General features: G+C 41.0%; 1 protein-coding gene and 1 pseudogene across 5 annotated transcripts; both read left to right on the forward strand.

The window, feature by feature from the left end:
- Positions 1-6: 6 nt before the first annotated feature.
- On the forward strand, positions 7-7,588 carry MRPL30 (mitochondrial ribosomal protein L30). Of its 5 annotated transcripts, none has more exons than XM_014460989.1 (5): positions 7-79; positions 4,928-5,072; positions 6,534-6,614; positions 6,931-7,077; positions 7,294-7,588. In XM_014460989.1, the coding sequence occupies exons 2-5, from the start codon at positions 5,022-5,024 to the stop codon at positions 7,498-7,500; spliced, it is 486 nt and encodes a 161-aa protein (XP_014316475.1). In that variant the 5' UTR covers positions 7-79; positions 4,928-5,021; the 3' UTR covers positions 7,501-7,588. The 5 variants fall into 5 exon arrangements, with proteins under 5 accessions (XP_014316475.1, XP_014316477.1, XP_023614739.1 ...); XM_014460991.2 differs by having other exon boundaries at positions 19-79; positions 4,995-5,072; XM_023758971.1 differs by lacking the exon at positions 7-79 and adding an exon at positions 3,565-3,707.
- A 6,623-nt stretch (positions 7,589-14,211) lies between these two features.
- The window catches only part of LOC102419109, a 34,767-nt pseudogene continuing 31,228 nt past the window's right edge, over positions 14,212-17,750 (forward strand).

Genomic DNA, 17,750 nt, shown 5'->3' on the forward strand with positions numbered 1-17,750 from the left:
TGAGGGGAGCACTCGGTGGTGTCAGTTCAGCTTCCAATCGGCGGGCAAGCTGGGGCTTCGCAGAATTTAGCGCCCGTAGGTGAGTGGGGGGATGCGTGGCCCAAATCGTGGCGGTTTTGCCTGGCGTCCCCAGCTGGGAGCTCTGTGTAGACGCGGGTTGATTTCCCCCGTTTGCGTTGACAGGTCGCGGGATCGAGGCGTGCACTGGCCGGACGCGGTCCCTTTGGCGTCCGGAAAGCCGGCTGCCGCCCCGATCGCACCCCAGTGGGAGGGGTTCCGGGACGCGAACTCGGGTTCGGGAAGCGCCGGGGTCCGGCCGCCTGGGCTGCGCAGCTGAGGAAGGGACCTCTCGTGCGGTTTCGCATTTTCGGTGATTCTGCCTGATGCATGACGCTGGCCTTCCAAGTGGGCATTCGGTGTAGTTTCATTTGTTGTTAATGCAGATGCAAACTTGCCTGATGTTTTAAATGCTGCATTTTAGAAGGCGAACCTGCCGGAATGAGCAGATAAACGATTCGTCATTTTACTAAAAGCTGTGATTTTGCAACCGTGGTTTGGTCGCCACGTACCCAAAGCTGCTTGTGCTGCGTATTTTTTGCCAAAAGGCACTTAGGAGGCCTGCCTAGAGCTTGTTAGGCTTCAGGAATTCAAAGAAGAGACGCTATTTGCCTTTATCATTACATAGATGTCTCTTTAGGAAAGGAAATAGTTTGTTGTGTTTTTAAACAGAAACAATTACATGCATGGCCATTGTACAAGAGCAGCAATAACAATCTATTGGACATTACAGGAGGAAAAGAGGAAAACTTGCCCTAGTAGCCTGCCCACCCCCCAAGGGTATGTTAACATGTTTCTGATAGCCTTCCACACATTCACAGACATTTTTTTAAAAATATATTTTATTGATTTTTTACAGAGAAGGGAGAGGGATAGAGAGTTAGAAACATCGATGATAGAGAAACATCGATCAGCTGCCTCCTGCACACCCCCCAGTGGGGATGTGCCTGCAACCAAGGTACATGCCCTTGACCGGAATCGAACCTGGGACCCTTCAGTCCGCAGGCCGACGCTCTATCCACTGAGCCAAACCGGTTCGGCGCATTTTTTTTTTTTTGAAAATGGGATTATACTTCTCATGTGATGCTTGTATTTTCCTACTTTTGCATTAGTACAAGAGACAGGTTATTATTTGAGGTGGTGAACACAATACAGTATACAGATGATGTGTTGTGGAATTGTGCACCAGAAACCTGTGTAATTTTGTAAACCAGTGCCACCCCAATACATTCAATAAAAAGGAAAAAAATAATAATAAAATAGAAACCCTTTGGATAAAAAAGAAAGAAAAGTTATTGTAAAATAGAAGGTATTATAATTGTTTCAAGGTCCAAGAGTTATGAAGAATAACCTTTATAAAAACTTAGAGCTTTTGACTATCACACCTTCTGAAGTCTATAACTTAAACTTCATTCATTGAGTAAAATTTAATTGATTGCCTGTTACATGGCAGGTGCTGCTTTAGGTGGATGCTTGGGATATATCAGAACAGACAGAACAGACCCAAAACAAAACAAAATTTTAAAATCCTGTCTTGGTGGAACTAACATTCTATTGGGTGGAGATAGACAATAAACCACAAACCTAACACATAATTAAATTATGTTAGAAGATAAGTGCTATGGAAAGAATAGAGGAAGAGGGATCTAATGAGGCGAGTTGGCAATTGTGGTGTGGGTCAAAATGTTAAATAATGGAATCAGAGTAGACCTCATTGAGAAGATGAGATTTGAGCCAAAAATTGAAAAATGTCAGAGAATTAACCATATGAACATCAGGAGCAGGAACAGCCATTACAAGGGAGAATGCCTGCCTGGCAAGTTTAGAACCAACAAGGGGACCAATATGTTTAAAGATGGAGCAAGAGAGTAATTGGCCATGAAGTGTAAGGGGTGGGGGAGGGAGTGTGAGGACTGGCTATCACTCCGATGGAAATGAACAGGCATTGGAGGTTTTTCATTTTTTAATAAATAATTTTAGAATAGTTTTAGATTTTTAAAAAAATATATTTATTGATTTTTTTACAGAGAGGAAGGGAGAGGGATAGAGAGTTAAAAACATCGATGAGAGAGAAACATCAATCAGCTGCCTCCTGCACGCCCCCCACTGGGGATGTGCCTGCAGCCAAGGTACATGCCCTTGACCGGAATCGAACCTGGGACCCTTGAGTCCGCAGGCCGACGCTCTATCCACTGAACCAAACCGGTTAGAGCAATAGTTTTAGATTTTAGAAACTTGGGAAGATAGCACAGAGATTCTACATACCCCAGGCTCAGTTCCCTTTTAACACCTTACATTAGTATAATTGATGAACCAATATTGAGAGATTATTAACTAAAGGTGACATTTCATTGAGATTTTTTTAGATTTTACCTGATGTCCTTTTCCTGTTCCAGAATCCCATCCAAGATACTATATCACTACATTTAGTCATCATGTCTCCTTAGGCTCCTCGTAACTATGACAGTTTCTCAGACCTTCCTATTTATGATGACCTTGACAATTTTGGGGGCAGTCTCCCAATTGTACAATGTCTCTCAATTGGAGTTTGATGTTTCTCCCATAAGAGTGGTGTTACGGGGTTTGGGGAAGAAGACCACAGAGATGAAGTGCCAGTCGCATTCTATCATATCAAGGGTACATGCTATGAACTTGACTGTTATTACAGTTGATGTTAATCTTTCTAGCTGACATCCTGTTGGTCAGGTTTCTCTAGTGCAGTGTTATTTCCCCCCTTTCTATTCTGTCCTCTGGGAACAGGTCGTTGAGCACTGCCCTCACTTCAGGGGCGAGTGGTTTTGCTCGACCTCTTTGAGGAGGGAATAGCTACATCAACTATTTGGAATTCTTCTGTAAGGAAGATATGTGTTTTTTTCTCTGTCATTAATTTAATTTATTCACTTAATTATGTCAGTATGGACTCATAGTTATTTTTTTTAATTTTTATTGTTAAAAGTATTACATATGTCCCTTCTTTCCCCGTTGACCCCTTCTGGCGTGCTCCTGCCCCCCGACCCAGGCCTTCCCCACAACTCATGGTTATTTTACGGTTTGGATTATAAGCCAATACTTCATTACTTATTTTGTTGCTCATATTATTCCAGTTTTAGCCATTGGGAGCTCCTTCAGTGGGCTCCTATGTCCCTTTGACATCCCTTATCATTTTGATTTTTTGAATGGTCCTTTCTAGCACTACAAGATGTCCTGCACTCACCTTTGTATATCCCCTGCTGCAGTCATGTATCAACTATTTCTCCAAGGAGCTCTGGTTTCTTTCCTTAGAGAATTCTAGAAATTATGATCTAAGCACTGGGCGTGCTCATTTTCACTGGGATGCCATTGCTATTAGGTCATCTGAGCTAACAAAGTTAAACTATGTTACATCCATGTATATAATTGTGTCTATATCCATTAATACCTATATTGAGCCGAACATGAGTTCCAACTCTAATCCTGAATCATTGGACCATAGGGATCATTCTAGCCTTCCCTTCTTATGTGTACCCTTCTCCAACAGTGACAAACCTGGCTCTTCAGAAGGTTTTTGAGCAGAGGAGTTGACATGAGCTGATTTAGGTTTTAATGAGGTGATTGCTACTATGGAGGAAAGACAGGAAGAATGGAATGAAAGCAGGAAGGCCAGTTAGGAGGTTTGTGTTGAATTGTGATAAGAGAAAGATTTAACAAAGTGTGAAGCTAATTGAGTTCGGTTAGTATATAATGTTTAACTTGGAAGGCAGAAGTATGGTAGAGAAGTACTGTAGAGAAAATAATTTAGCATTATTTATTTGATTGGAGGGCCACAGGACTCAGCATCTCTTCTAAGGAAGTCTTGATTCAAATCCTATATAATAAAAGGCTAATATGCAAATTGACTGAACGGTGGAATGACTGGTCGCTGTGACGTGCACTGACCACCAGGGGGCAGACGCTCAACGCAGGAGCTGCCCCGTGGTAGTCAATGCGCTCCCACAGGCGGAGTGCCGCTCAACCAGAAGGCGAGCGCTGCAGGGAGCAGGCCTAAGCCATCAGTTGGACATCCCCCGAGGGGTCCCGGACTGCGAGAGGGGGGCTGAGAGACCACCCCCTCCCCCTCAGTGCATGAATTTCGTGCACCGGGCCTCTAGTATGTGTAAACAACCAGCCAGTAAACAATGGGTGATTTCAGCTAGAAACTGTTAATGCTGCATTGTATTGATTGAGGTCCAAAGTCATGCATCTTATCGTTCTGCTTTCACTATATATCAGTACAGTGAGCTATAATTGTTATGTGTCTAAATAAACATGACTTGTTTAAGTCATAGAAGCAATGTGTGTTTGTTAAAAAATAGTTTAAAAAAGCACAACTAGCAGAAAAGGGCGTTCTGCTTTACTTTTTAACATAAAGGTGTTATGATTTAGTGAAAATGCACTGGACTAGGTATTAATGGAATCGAGTTCTAGACCATATACTTCCTGGATAGCTGAGTACCCTTGGGTGAACTTTCTGGGATTCATGTTCCTCCTATTTAACATAAGAGGGTTGTCAGTTCTAATGTGAGGATTTGGGATTCCTTCTGTTCCTTCAGCTCTTTAATTTTTTGTGATTCTATAACAAAGCTTTCTTTCTGTGCCCTCATTGTTGGAGTAGATTTTTTAAATGATGGGCTTTAGTAGCCCCCATTGCTCCAATTTTGTTGAATCCTCTGAGACTCTAATTCATTTGGCAAAAATGGGATGTGGTTCATATATAATTACTACCTGTGGTTTTGCTGAACTCCAAATAAAACATTTACAATAACTTAATTCTTGCCTTTATTGTATTAAAATAACCAAGGTTTTACTCTTACACTTCAGTCAAGTTTACAATTAACTTGTTTCATTTTTGTAGACAGAGGGAGGATCTGTTCATTTTCAAGACATATTTGACCCAGAGATCTGTTTTCTACCCGGCACAGCCTCTGCAGAGTTCGGCCACCGCACTCATGGCCGGCATTTTGCGCTCAGTGGTTCAGAGGCCCCTGGGCAGACTACACGTAAGTTTTCATTTTCAAGAGTTATCTTTTTTTGTTTGTTTCTTTCTGCAAAATGTTTCTTTTTCTTTTCTAATTAACAAAACATACGAGCAAGTTAAACTTAACTATTTTTATATATTAATCTTTTAATGTTGAGGGTTAATTTTGTTCATTTGTGATTTATCTGCTGTTATATCCCTAAACATTTAGAATCGCAAAAGGTCTAAAATTTTAGGTGTTGTTGTGTTTTTTTTTTTTTCCTCTCTTCAATTATGAAAAGAGTACATTTTCAATCTTAGGAAATTAGAAAAAGATAGAAAAGAAGAAAGAACAGTCTCCCAGAGACCGTTCATGTTTGTATTGTCATGTATTTTCTTCAAGCCTTTTTTTTAGAAAATGCAGGGGCACAGCTTAACCTATTCATGAGGGCCAGAGTCTTGATCAGGGGTGGGGAACAGTCTGCCAAGGCCTATGAAACCATTAGGTCTGGCCCCAGCCAGTTTGGCTCAGAGGATAGAGCACCTTCTCTCATTGTTTGTGCCATCTCTGCAGTACAGGGAGGTCATGATGGGAATTATTATTGCCCATCCAGAGAGCAGTCTCCTGGAATGAAGGATTGGCACTGAGCCTTTCTGTTTTGCAGGCTGAGAGAAACAGGACTGGAGGATTATAGGAAGGGGACAAGAGATAGGAACCAGGAGGGATGATATTGTTGGGACTAGAAAGAAAAGTGGAAACTCATTTTGACTTTTCTTTTACATTGTATTGTTGAAGGTGAATAATTGCACATTGTCTAGAGCAGGGGTTGGCAAACTGCAGCCTGCAGGCCAAATCCAGCCCACCACCTATTTTTGTAAATAAAGTTTTATTGGAACACAGCCACCTCCATTTGTTTATTATATTGTTTAGGCTATTTTTGCCCTATAGTGGCAGAGTTGAGACTTGGCAATGGAAACCATATAGCTCCAAGCTAGAAATATTCACTATCTGGTCCTTTACGGAAAAATATTGCCAACCCCTGGTCTAGTAGTCTATATATAGTTAATGTGGTTTATTTTATTTTATAATATGTGGTAAGATTCATGTAGCGGGCTGAAGTTAACGCTTAAAATTACAGGTTAGGCCCTAGCCGGTTTTGGCTCAGTGGGTAGAACATCGGCCTGTGGGCCGAAGGGTCCCAACTTTGATTCCAGTCAAGGGCACATACCTTGGTTGCAGGCTCCTCCCTGGCTCGAGCCCTGGTTGGGGCGAGTGCAGGAAGCAAACAATCAATTTGTTTCTCTCACACCAATATTTCTCTCTGTCTTTCCCTGAGGATTAAAATAAATAAATAAATGAATGAATAAAATCAATAAAAACATTTTAAAAAGTAAATAAATAAAATTACAGGTTAGGTAAAAACAGACTTTTGTCACCCCAAAATTGATATGGATTTCTGCACTAGACAGTTCTAAAAAACTAATGTTTCATATTATATTTTAGACGGTGACAAAAGGTGTGGAGTCTCTTGTTTGTACAGATTGGATTCGTCATAAATTTACCAAGTCAAGAATTCCAGATAAAGTAAGAACAAGAATTCTTTGTTTTAATGTTACTATTTTTTTAAACATGTTATTTTTAGAAAGATAAAATAACTTGGTACACAAAATTTGTGCAAGGGGCTCGGCCCTCACAGCCCCAGCTTCATCTGGAAGGTCATTTGGCTGTCCAGTTTAATTAGCATATTATACTTTTATTATTATAGATTAGGGATGAGATCATTATGTTGTTATTTGGGGGTTTTTTGGTTTTGTTTTGGGTTTTTTTTTTTAGGGAAAAAAGGAGGTACATATAAACTATGTAAGTTGAAAACTTACCATTTACGATTCTTCCTTTCTAGGTGTTTCAGCCTTCACCAGAAGATCATGAAAAATATGGTGGGGATCCACAGCACCCTCATAAACTGCATATTGTTACCAGAATAAAAAGTACAAAAGGCCGTCCATATTGGGAAAAAGATGTAATAAAGATGCTTGGAATAGAAAAGGTATGCAAGTATTTTAGTCATCTTTAGCATGGTTTAAATTTGGCACTTTTTAAACTTTAAGGAATATATTTAATATTTTTTGTTTAAATGTATTATTTAGTGGAATGTATTTGAAAGTTTGATTTAGACAGAATGAGCCTTCATTAATTTTACTGAAGCATGGGACCATCTGTGCTTTTGAAATTGATCTCTAACACTATTTCCCTTTATTTATAGGCGCACACTCCTCAAGTTCACAAGAACATCCCTTCGGTGAACGCGAAACTGAAAATGGTTAAACATTTGATAAGAATCAAGCCCCTGAAGTTGCCACAGGGACTCCCCACCGAGGAGGACATGGCTCACACCTGCCTCAAGAGCAATGGGGAGTTGGTAGTACGGTGGCAGCTAAAACCCGTGGACCAGAAAGCAATTAAGCCCTAATGCCAGAGCTGTTCCAGATTGAAAAGTGCAAATAATTTTTATTTAAAGATGTTAGAAGTGTTCTCATTAAAATATATTTTAAATGCTAGTCATTTTTACTGACTAAACTTGGTGTGATTTTTTCTGACTATAGGCTTGGAGGTTTTAGTGCTATTATGTGGTTGAGTTCTCCTCCCTTTGCCCTTAATAGTTTCACTGCAAATGGGTAAGAATGGCATTGTTTGAACGTTTAGGTTCAGATGTCTCCTCAGCAATCGACATTAACTTAAAAAAGTTTTTTTGTTTTCTTGTTTAACTGAATTCAACGAGTTCTGTGAATGGCCCTGTGAGTGAGCGTTGTGTTGTGTGTGGGTGAAATCAGAGCTGCCCTTCAGGACCTCCCGTCTGTTCTGCCAGAGACCAGAGCTTCAGCCACAGTCGTTAAACCGTGGGCGCAGCTGGAGCAGCTGCTTTGTGCAGTGTCTCTTAAGTCCATATGTGGACTTGGCTTCATTTTATACTTAAATGTAATACCAACAACAGTATTTTCTCCTTATAAATCTAATTTGGCCTAAAGTTTACTGGCATTCTTTGAATTCCTAAGAAACCTCTACTAACAGTTGAGGTTGTTTTTTAAAAGAAGAGAGAAATATTTTAGGGAGAATTGTTCCATTTCCTTTTTTTCTATTTCAGGTACCTGGAAGGTGGGGGGAAGTAAGATTCTTAGAGAGATGTAGTACTGGGCCATTCTGTTGATGATGGTGAAGAATCTTCAAATTCTACTTACCCTTTGTTTTCCTTCCTTCCTTATAACATTTGGGCTGGGCAACAATAACATTGGCATAGTCATTGTTTGTGGTCCCAGTATCCATCCTGTCAGAGGTCTTTATGTTTTGGGGCATCAAGCAGAAGTGCCACCTGAAATGAAGCCAGAACAGATATCCCTAATAAATAAAGGCAATTACATTTTTAATTCGACAGTTCGTGAATATTATTGAAGGTCAAAGAGCTCAGTCTAACTGAAGAGAGACCTATATGCCAAACAAAAGGTGTCCTTGCTGCATTTGGTATGAGGACAATTGTGTACGTAAAAGTTGGCCCCTGCTAATTTACTGCCATTTCTTTTACGTTTGAAATATTAATGTTTAAAACGGAAAAGAACATAGGTTAATTTGTACCCAAATAATATAGTAAAGTTTGGGTAACTATTTTTAACCTTAGCAGTCCGCAACTAGAGGAAAGGATCTAAATGTTAAGTTGAATATTGAGAAATGAAATTGTCTAGAAGATGAAAAGTCTAGAGCAGCGGTTCTCAACCTGTGGGTCGCGACCCCTTTGGGGGTCGGACAACCCTTTCACAGGGGGCGCCTAAGACCATCGGAAAACACATATATAATTACATATTGTTTTTGTGATTAATCACTATGCTTTAATTATGTTCCATTTGTAACAATGAAAATACATCCTGCATATCAGATATTTACATTATGATTCATTATAGTTATGAAGTAGCAACGACAATAATTTTATGGTTGGGGGTCACCACAACATGAGGAACTGTATTAAAGGGTCACGACATTAGGAAGGTTGAGAACCACTGGTCTAGAGGGAGGCTATGGACATAGGCTAGTGCATTGGTTTTCTATTGCGGCGTAGCACATTACCACAAACTTAGCTGCTTAAAACAACACATGCTTCTTCTTATCTGACCCTTTCTGTGGGTCAGAAGTCTGCGTTTAGCTGGGTAGTCTATCCAGGGTCTCAAAGGCTGCAAAAAAGGTGTTGGCCAAAGCCAGGGTCTTGTCAGAGCCCTGTCTGGGAAAGGGTCTGCTTCCAGGCCTCTCAGGTTGGTAGCAGAATTCATTTCCTTGTGGCTTTACGTTTCGGGGCAAGTTGCTTTTTCAAAACCAGCCCTGGGAGACTTAGCCAGATGTGTGACGCACCATTAGGTGATTGTGTAAATGCAGTCGCATACATTCCATTTCCATTGTTGCATTGCATTGCTTAGAAGCAAGGCACAGGTCCTGCCCTCACTCAGGAAAGAAGGGAATGACCCAAAGGTATGCCTACGGGAGGCAGAGATCTCAGGGGCTTCCTTAAAGTCTACCTGTCCATCCCCAAGCTGTGCACAGGATGCCGCAGGTTGGCATGCCTTTGCCTCATGTCATCATTTCAAAACCTGGTAAGGACTTCTTCCTAAGCCTTGTGTCTCTGGGAAAAACCTGTAAGAATTTATGAGTTTATTTGAGCCAAACTGATGACAATTGCCAGGAAGCAAAATCTCAATAGATTGAGAAAATGCTCCAGAGAATAGCAGTTTTGCACCTTATTTTATTCATTATAATCAAAGGAGGGGGCATACGCCAGTTTCATGAAATCCATTGGTGATAGATTAGGGAGGTGGGAAGAAGCAAAGCAGGAAAATCTCTGTGCATAAAATGAATAGACACATATTTCTTTTACATTGGTGGGTATAGGATAGTTAACACAATAACAATGAGCGGTTTTGTGATTTCTGCTCTGTGCAGTGAGGAATCAAAAAAAAAATTACTCTGACATTGTATGTTATTGTAGATGCAAAAAGACAATAGACAGGCTCAGTTAATATAAAGATTGACCTTTGTAAAGGAAAATTCTGGTTTAGGAAAGATCAACCATGGAACTTGTATGCATATATGCATAACCCATGGGCACAGACAATAGGGTGGTGAAGGCCTGGGGCAGAGAGGGGGGGTGGGCTAGAAGAGGTCAATGGGGGGGGGGGAGAGGGGGAACATATGCACTTTCAACAATAAAGATTTAAAAGCAGGGGGAAAAAAGGAAAGTTTTAATTTTAGACCATCCTATGTGGTTCTTCGGCCTCTGAGTTTGTAAAGCCTGCCATGGTCCTCCATGGTCCTCTCCTGAGCTTGTCAGGTTTAGTGTATGGTCCATTTTTTGTCCACACTCCCTTACGCCCTCAATGGAGGGTCCCCTATTCCCCTGACCAGCCTCTTTCCAGGGCCTCCTGTCCCCCCTGCTCTGCCCCCTCCATGGAGGGTGTCCTGCCCCCCACCCCCCATTCTGCTCCCTTCATGTATGGTCCCCTTTCCCTTTTGCCCTGTCCCCTCTCTCATAAGTCAGGGGTGTGTGCCCCGGCACTGGTGCAAGGCGAACTGTGCTCCCTGGAGAGTCTGCTAAGCATTCACTTGGCTGCTTCTATTATCAATCCTATTGGCCTTGCCAATAGGGGAAATTGGCTGATGTCAGAATTAGATTCGTAAGACTAGATATTATACATTCTCATAAAGAAAAATGTGGCCTTTATGCAATAAGGCTAGAATTAAGGTTGAGTCTCTTCCCCCATTCATTGTTTCTCCCCTACTCATTGAGAAATATCTCACAAAAACCTGGCAACATTTGGAGCCCCTCCTACAAGGGTCAGAGGCTTCATCGGCCTGATTTGGAGACATCTGTAATAGTGTCAACAATAAAAATAAAGTTTTTTAAAAAGAAATAAGAAATGTCTCTCTTTTCCTTTTTATCTTGAAATCTGTTTTCTCTGATATAAGTACTGCAATACGCACTTTTCTCTAGATTCCATTTGCTTTAAAAGATCTACCAGAGTTCAAAAATTGGTCTAAAAGCATGCATATTCTCCATTCTCTCTTCATTTTTTCTTTGACAGTTTAATTATATATTTAGCAATAATTGGAGGAAGCTCCAATTTTTACTCCCCTACTTCATTCAAAGCCTTGACTCTTTAGAGTTCTTCTCCTGTGAGGACCTTAGGAAGTTCACTGTCAATACTTTCCCTTTGAACTCAGTCACTAACATCATCTCAAGGCTAAGGGGCAGACTAGTTCCACTTCATAGGTCAGCTTACAATACCCAATTTAGGAAAGTCTTCTGTGCAGACGCAGCTCATTCCTTTTAGAGATAAATCCCACTTTGTTCCTGCTAGTGTCTAAAATTATTGTAATCATCATCTTTCAGAAATTTCCCAGGATTTGGCACATCCTTGCTGGTGGAGAATGGGCAGAGATGTGTTTAATGCAGTTGAGAGCAACACCCACTTACTTTACTCATTATGTGCCTACTACAGGCCTAGAACAATGTGGGCACTGGAGAAAAAGCAATACTCTACCCTTGCCTCAAGGAGCTTGACCAGAAAACTAGGCAACATGGCTCAGAACATATCAACTGGAGCCTGAGATGGGTCAAATCAGAATAAGTTAAAGAAATCAAGGTGAATGTCTTCCATTATGTTAAGAATGGCTTCATGAGGGAAGGCAAGGGTGGGTGGGAAGAGATTAACTGAAGAATGTATATGCATATATGCATGACCTATGGACACAGATGGTGGTGTGGTGAAGGCCTGGGGCAGGGGGTGGGTTCAGGTTGGAAGGGGTCAATGGGGAGAAAAATGGGACATCTGCAATACTTTCAACAATAAAGATAAATTAAAAAAAAAAGAATGGCTTGATGGACAACAGGTATAGAAATTTTACTGATTGAAAGTCCCAGTAAAACCCCAGTCCTTGAATCTAATCTAGTACCTATAACTAGGTTATAAAACTCAAGCCATATTTTTTCCCTAACTTCTGAATTTTCTCACAAGAACTTATTTCCAAGTCACAAAGTAAATGAGAAAGTTTTTGAGTACACAAAACACAGTTCATTTTGTATTATTTATTAATTATTGTATTGTTCTCCATATGAAAAACTGTAAACCTACTTTGCCAACCCCTGTAGATACTGTCTTCATAAATAAGTGCCAACATTCATCCACAGAACATTTCTGTTACTACATCACTCACCACTGTAAGACGTAACAGTAATAATAATTCCCCTCAATAAGTTTCCCATTCACTCTCTCTTCAATTATACCTCCTTCAATTAAGTGTCATTATGGAGTGTCTGTATTTTAAAATCTAACATACTAGGTGGTTATTTTATATTTCACCTTCACACTTACTGTCACATATGCTCTCCCATAATCTAAACATTGTCTTGGTCTGAAAGGAAGAGGAAATCCCATGATTTTTCTTTTTTTGAACCCACGAAGTCTTTAGTACATCTCAGATGCAGAATTGCTTAAATATACATAGTTTTGTAATTCCAGAAGATGCATTTCTTGTTCTATGGAGAACTTCCATTTCCTCAGCATCCTCTCATACCTGAACCCAAATGCAATACAGATTTCATCCCCAATATTTCATGAGCAAAGTAGACATTGATACATATGTTGGATTTTAAATTTCTTCTGAACCTGATTCCAAATGTAACATAAGGTCAATACAGAAAACTAAAAAGCACAAAAAAATTAAATAGCCATAATCCTATCAACTATTAGTTAATTGTGGTATATTACCAATAATCTCTTTTATGTGTTCAATATACTCATTTTGTTTTCATAAAAGGAATACCAAAAGGGGTGTATACTAATTTGGAGCCTGCTTTCCCCACGTATGAATAGAGCAGTGTCTCACACTGATATTTTTTTCAAGTGCTTGCTGAATGGAATTCCATCCCATAAAGTTACCTACAATCAATTCCTTAATACTTTTGCTAGACACTTAGGGTTTATATTTTTTCCCAAACACTACACCTTTGCTCACAGCTCTGATGATTTCTATGGGATAATCTCTAAATGGAAATGGTGGTTTGAAAGCTGTGTCCATTTGAAATCTTTTTCACACACAGTATAGTTATGCTAAAAACTAAAACTTGGAGGGTTCTGGTCCTGTCAAAATGTTCACTCACATTGGTTGATGTTTTCATTCTTTGCTAAATAACATGAAGAAAAATGTCAATCCCTTTTGTTTGCTTTTTCGTGACCATCACGTTGCTCTTTTTAAAAAATTAGTCATACAGATTTACTCACAATCTACAAAAAGAAAAAATCTTGCTCATTCTTACTTTTTTAGCATTGTTTGAGAGATTGTTTCACCAGAAAAGTTCTTCCTATCTACTTCACTTAACTAATTCCTAACCTTCATAACGCTAACATTCGTGGCTCCCAGGAATTTGCCCTCTAGTACACCCTTGTCTTTATCTTTTTCAAGCATGTAAATTTCATCTTCAATAAGTCATTTAGTTCCGAAATGGCAAGGGCCCCTAGGTTGAGGCCTAATATGCTTAATGGCACGGTGTTTAATAAATTACCTTCCCAGGGGTCCTCTCAAGGGAGTAGGGGCAGAGGCATTTACATTAGGGGTTGGGGGTGCAGTGGACAAACCATCTTAGTGATTTTGGAATCCAGCAGGCTTCGATGGGATTTCACAGCGGACGTTCAACCACAGCCATCTCAAGGATTGTCCCTAATAATGCCTGCTTCAAGCCGAATGTGAGCAAGGGCCCTGGCACCACTGACAGTCTGAAGGCCCCCGGACAAAAGTGGAGCCCGCGGGAGGCTGGCCCACTGTCTGCGCTCTGGGTTCCTATTTTCAGATCAGTGCGCTTTATTCTTCCATCCAGCGCTCCGGAAAAGACACAGAGATGCTGCCCCAGCTCTGGTTTCCTCTCCCGAGCTGCCAGCAGACCCGGGTGGGTTAGAGCCCAGCAAGGGACCAGCGCATCCCCCTCCCTTGCTAAGGTACCACCTCTGGTCCCCGCCGCCTGCCCACGCTCGGGTTGGCTCCGCCCACCCCCTGACTCCGCGCAGGTCACGCCCACCTGCGGCTGCGGACGGGCCATTGTTGCGTCCGGCGTCCGCGCTTGAAAAGCAAATGTTCGCTGACCTCCCGGAAAATGACAGCGTCTTGCGAGCCACGCAGGGCACCTCCCCGCCGGCCCGAGAGTCCCTTTTCATGGTGCTTCGTGGGGGTCATTTCAGTGACCCTCGTGCTCCTGCTGCCCACATCCTTCGGTAGGAGCCTGGAGGGGGCGTGCGCTCCAGGGTAGGAATTCTCTTGGCGGGGCAGGTGGAAGTTAGACTATGACATGAAAGCAGAGTAATCTGTGACTTGTTTAGAGTTCCCTGGACTGGTCTCACCATCTGAGGTGAGACCCATCCAAGTTCCTCGGGGATCAGAGTAGATCTATCTTCTTTCTTAGATCCTTAACCTTAGAGGAGAGGCCACTGCATTCTTTTAGCCCTTTAGGACTTTACTTGATGTGTCTCCACGTTATTTTCCATAATAGTTCTAACACATTTTTTTAAAAAAGATTTTCAAGCCCACAGGTAAACAAAAAGAAGAGGAATTACTGGGGGTGACGATAGAGGTGGGGGTAGGGGGATAACACGGGAGAAAAAAGGCTTCTTGGAAGAGAGTTGAATTTTGAAATGAATTTCCAAAAGAAATGGGGAATGATGGCATACCTATATAGTGTATCTTTCAGACCTAAAACATTGATATTTGCTTCCTAAATGTACTGTTGAGTAAAAATCCAGCTCATCCCCCAACAAACCAAAAGCGATATTTAAAGCAAGGGCAGCAGATGGCCCACGCCTAGGACCCTTGGGTGAAAGTAGGGAACAAGTCTTTAAAATCTTGCCAAGGCCCTAGCCAGTTTGGCTCACCGAGCGTGGGCCTGCAGACTGAAGGGTCCCAAGTTCAATTCTGGTCAAGGGCAAGTACCCAGTAGGAGATGTGCAGGAGGCAGCTGATCGATGCTTCTCTCTCATCGATGTTTCTAACTCTCTATCCCTCTCCCTTCCTCTCTGTAAACAATCAATAAAGTATAGTTTTTAAAAATAAAATCTTGCCAAGGACCTTTCCATTTATTCTGTACTACCCACCTGCTGTCAGGCCACAGTCCCTGGCTGTCAAAGAGATTAAATATTTTATTTTTATGTTCTTATTTTCTTATTTTTAGGTCGCTGTGGTAAACCACCACTGTACCAGTCTATGCAGTTAAAGGGTACCCCTAGATCTTCCTATTTACCTGGGGAGAAAATATTTTATGAGTGTAAACCAGGATTTTATTATGCGTTTAATTATGTCCTCAATACCTTTTGTGAGAAAAATAGCACATGGTTCCCCGTTGATGAAGCTTGTTACAGTAAGTAAACAAAACCTGTCTTTTTTATGTGTGTGTGCTTGCTCCAGTGTTCCCTTTTTCTTTTCTTTCTTTTTATTTCCTTTTTTTAACACATATTTGGATTCATTTTCCACTATGGCAATGATGATTTTCTCATGGGTTTAGATAGCAAGACAGATTTTTAGGCTTCCACAAATCTTCCGGGAATTTTTTTGTAGGCAGTTGGTTGCCTGGGTAAATGCGAACTCTACGTTATATGGTTAACTCAAAAAAATAATATTGCATGAATTGACAAGAGCAGTGTAGAATTTTTTTTTAAAATTAATTTCAGAGAGGAAGGGAGAGGGAGAGAGATAGAAACATCAATGATGAGAGAGAATCATCAATCGGCTGCCTCCCGCATGCCCCCCAGAAGGGATCAAGCCCGCAACCCTGGCATGTGCCCCTGGCTGGAATCGAACCGGGGACCTTTCAGTCCGCAGGCCGATGATTTATCCGCAGAGCCAAACCAGCCAGAGCAAGCAGTGTAGAATTTTTATTTTCTTTTACATCTGTTTTGAAATTTGTATAGAAATGAATTTATACATTTTCTTTTAGAAAAAGCATGTCCAACTCCAAATGTGAAAAATGGTAAAGTATATGACCCACAAGTGGGCTTTGAATTGGATAAAGAAGCTCACTTTTATTGTGATTACGGGTAAGTTGCTCCTTAGAGAAAATAAGGTAAATGTTACTGATTCCATATTGTTTTCCTTATCTTCTTTTTGTCAATATTACAGATGTTCCCCATTTTCCCCCAATCCCTGCCATGCCCAGGCCTTCCCACACTATTGTCTGTGTCCATGGGTTGTGCATATATGCATATATGATCTTTGGTTAATCTCTTCCTGTCCCCTCCACCACCCTCCCCACTGAGATCTGTTATTCTTCCATGCCTCTGGACCTATTTTGTTGGTCAGTTTATTTTGTTCACTAGATTCCGCATATACATGAGATCATGTGATATTTGTCTTTCTCTAACTGGCTTATTTCCCTTAGCGTAATAGTCTCTGGCTCCATCCATGCTGTAGCAAAGGGTAAGAGATCATTTTTTTTTTTACAGCTGCATAGTATTCTATTGTGTAAATGTACTACAGCTTTTTTATCCACTCATCTACTGATGGGCACTTGGGTTGTTTTCAGATCTTAGCTATTGTAAATAATGCTGCTATGAACACAGGGATGCATATATTCTTTCTGATGGGTGTTTTGGGTTTCTTAGGATTTATTTGAGAAGTGGGACTGCTGGATCAAATGGCAGTTCCATTTTTAATTGTTTGAGGAACATCCATACTGTTTTCCACAGAGGCTGCACCAGTATGCATTCCCACCAGCAGTGTACTAGGGTTCCCTTTTCTCCACTTCCTCACCAGCAGTTGTTGTTTGTTGATTTATTGATGCAGGCTGACAGTTGTGAGGTGATACCACATTGTTGTTTTAATTTGCATCTCTCTGATGATTCCTGATGCTTTTCATGTCTATTGGCCAATGGTATGTCCTCTTTGGAGAAGTGTCTATTCAAATTTTTTGCCCATTTTTTATTGGATTATTTGTCTTCCTGGTGTTGAGTTGTATGAGTTCTTCGTATATTTTGGAAATTAACCTCTTATCAGATCTTTCAATGATTTTGTAGTACATTTTGACATCCAGTATTGTGATCCCTCTAACCTTGTTCTTCTTTCTCAAGATTGCTGTAGCTATTTTGGGGTTGGTTTTTGTTCCACATAAACTTTTGGAATATTTTTTCTAGGTCTGTGAAATATGCCATTGGTATTTTAATAGGGATTGTGTTGAATCTGTAAACTGCTTTGGGTATTATGGACATTTTAATGATGTTAATTCTCTTTTTTAATATATTTTTATTGATTTCAGAGAGGAAGGGAGAGAGAGATAGAACTATCAATGATGAGAGAGAATAATTGATCGGCTGCCTCCTGCATGCCCCACACTGGGGATTGAGCCCACAACCCGGGCATGTGCCCCCAATCGGAATCAAACCTGGGACCCCTCAGTCTGCAGGCTGACGCTCTATCCACTGAGCCAAACCGGTTGGGATATTGTTAATTCTTAATGATGTTAATTCATGAACATGGTATATGGTTCCACTTGTCTGTATCTTCCTCTACTTCCAATGTCCTGTAGTTTTCTGAGTACAGCTCTTTTACTTCCTTGATTAAGTTTATTCCCAGATTGTCAGGGCCAGCCTGACAGGGTTGAGCCGGGCTGAGGCAGGGAGGTGGGAATTGAGAAAAGAAAGAAAGACAGGA

Source organism: Myotis lucifugus, unplaced genomic scaffold, assembly GCF_000147115.1.
Source record: "Myotis lucifugus unplaced genomic scaffold, Myoluc2.0 scaffold_145, whole genome shotgun sequence".
NCBI classification, from domain to species: domain Eukaryota; kingdom Metazoa; phylum Chordata; class Mammalia; order Chiroptera; family Vespertilionidae; genus Myotis; species Myotis lucifugus.

Excerpts from the sequence above, each read along its gene's own strand:
- MRPL30 (XM_023758971.1), top strand. The coding sequence starts at position 3,682 with ATGAAAGCAGGAAGGCCAGTTAGGAG. Across the intron at positions 5,073-6,533 it reads GGCCCCTGGGCAGACTACAC|ACGGTGACAAAAGGTGTGGA; the intron begins GTAAGTTTTCAT and ends ATTATATTTTAG. Across the intron at positions 6,615-6,930 it reads AGTCAAGAATTCCAGATAAA|GTGTTTCAGCCTTCACCAGA; the intron begins GTAAGAACAAGA and ends CTTCCTTTCTAG.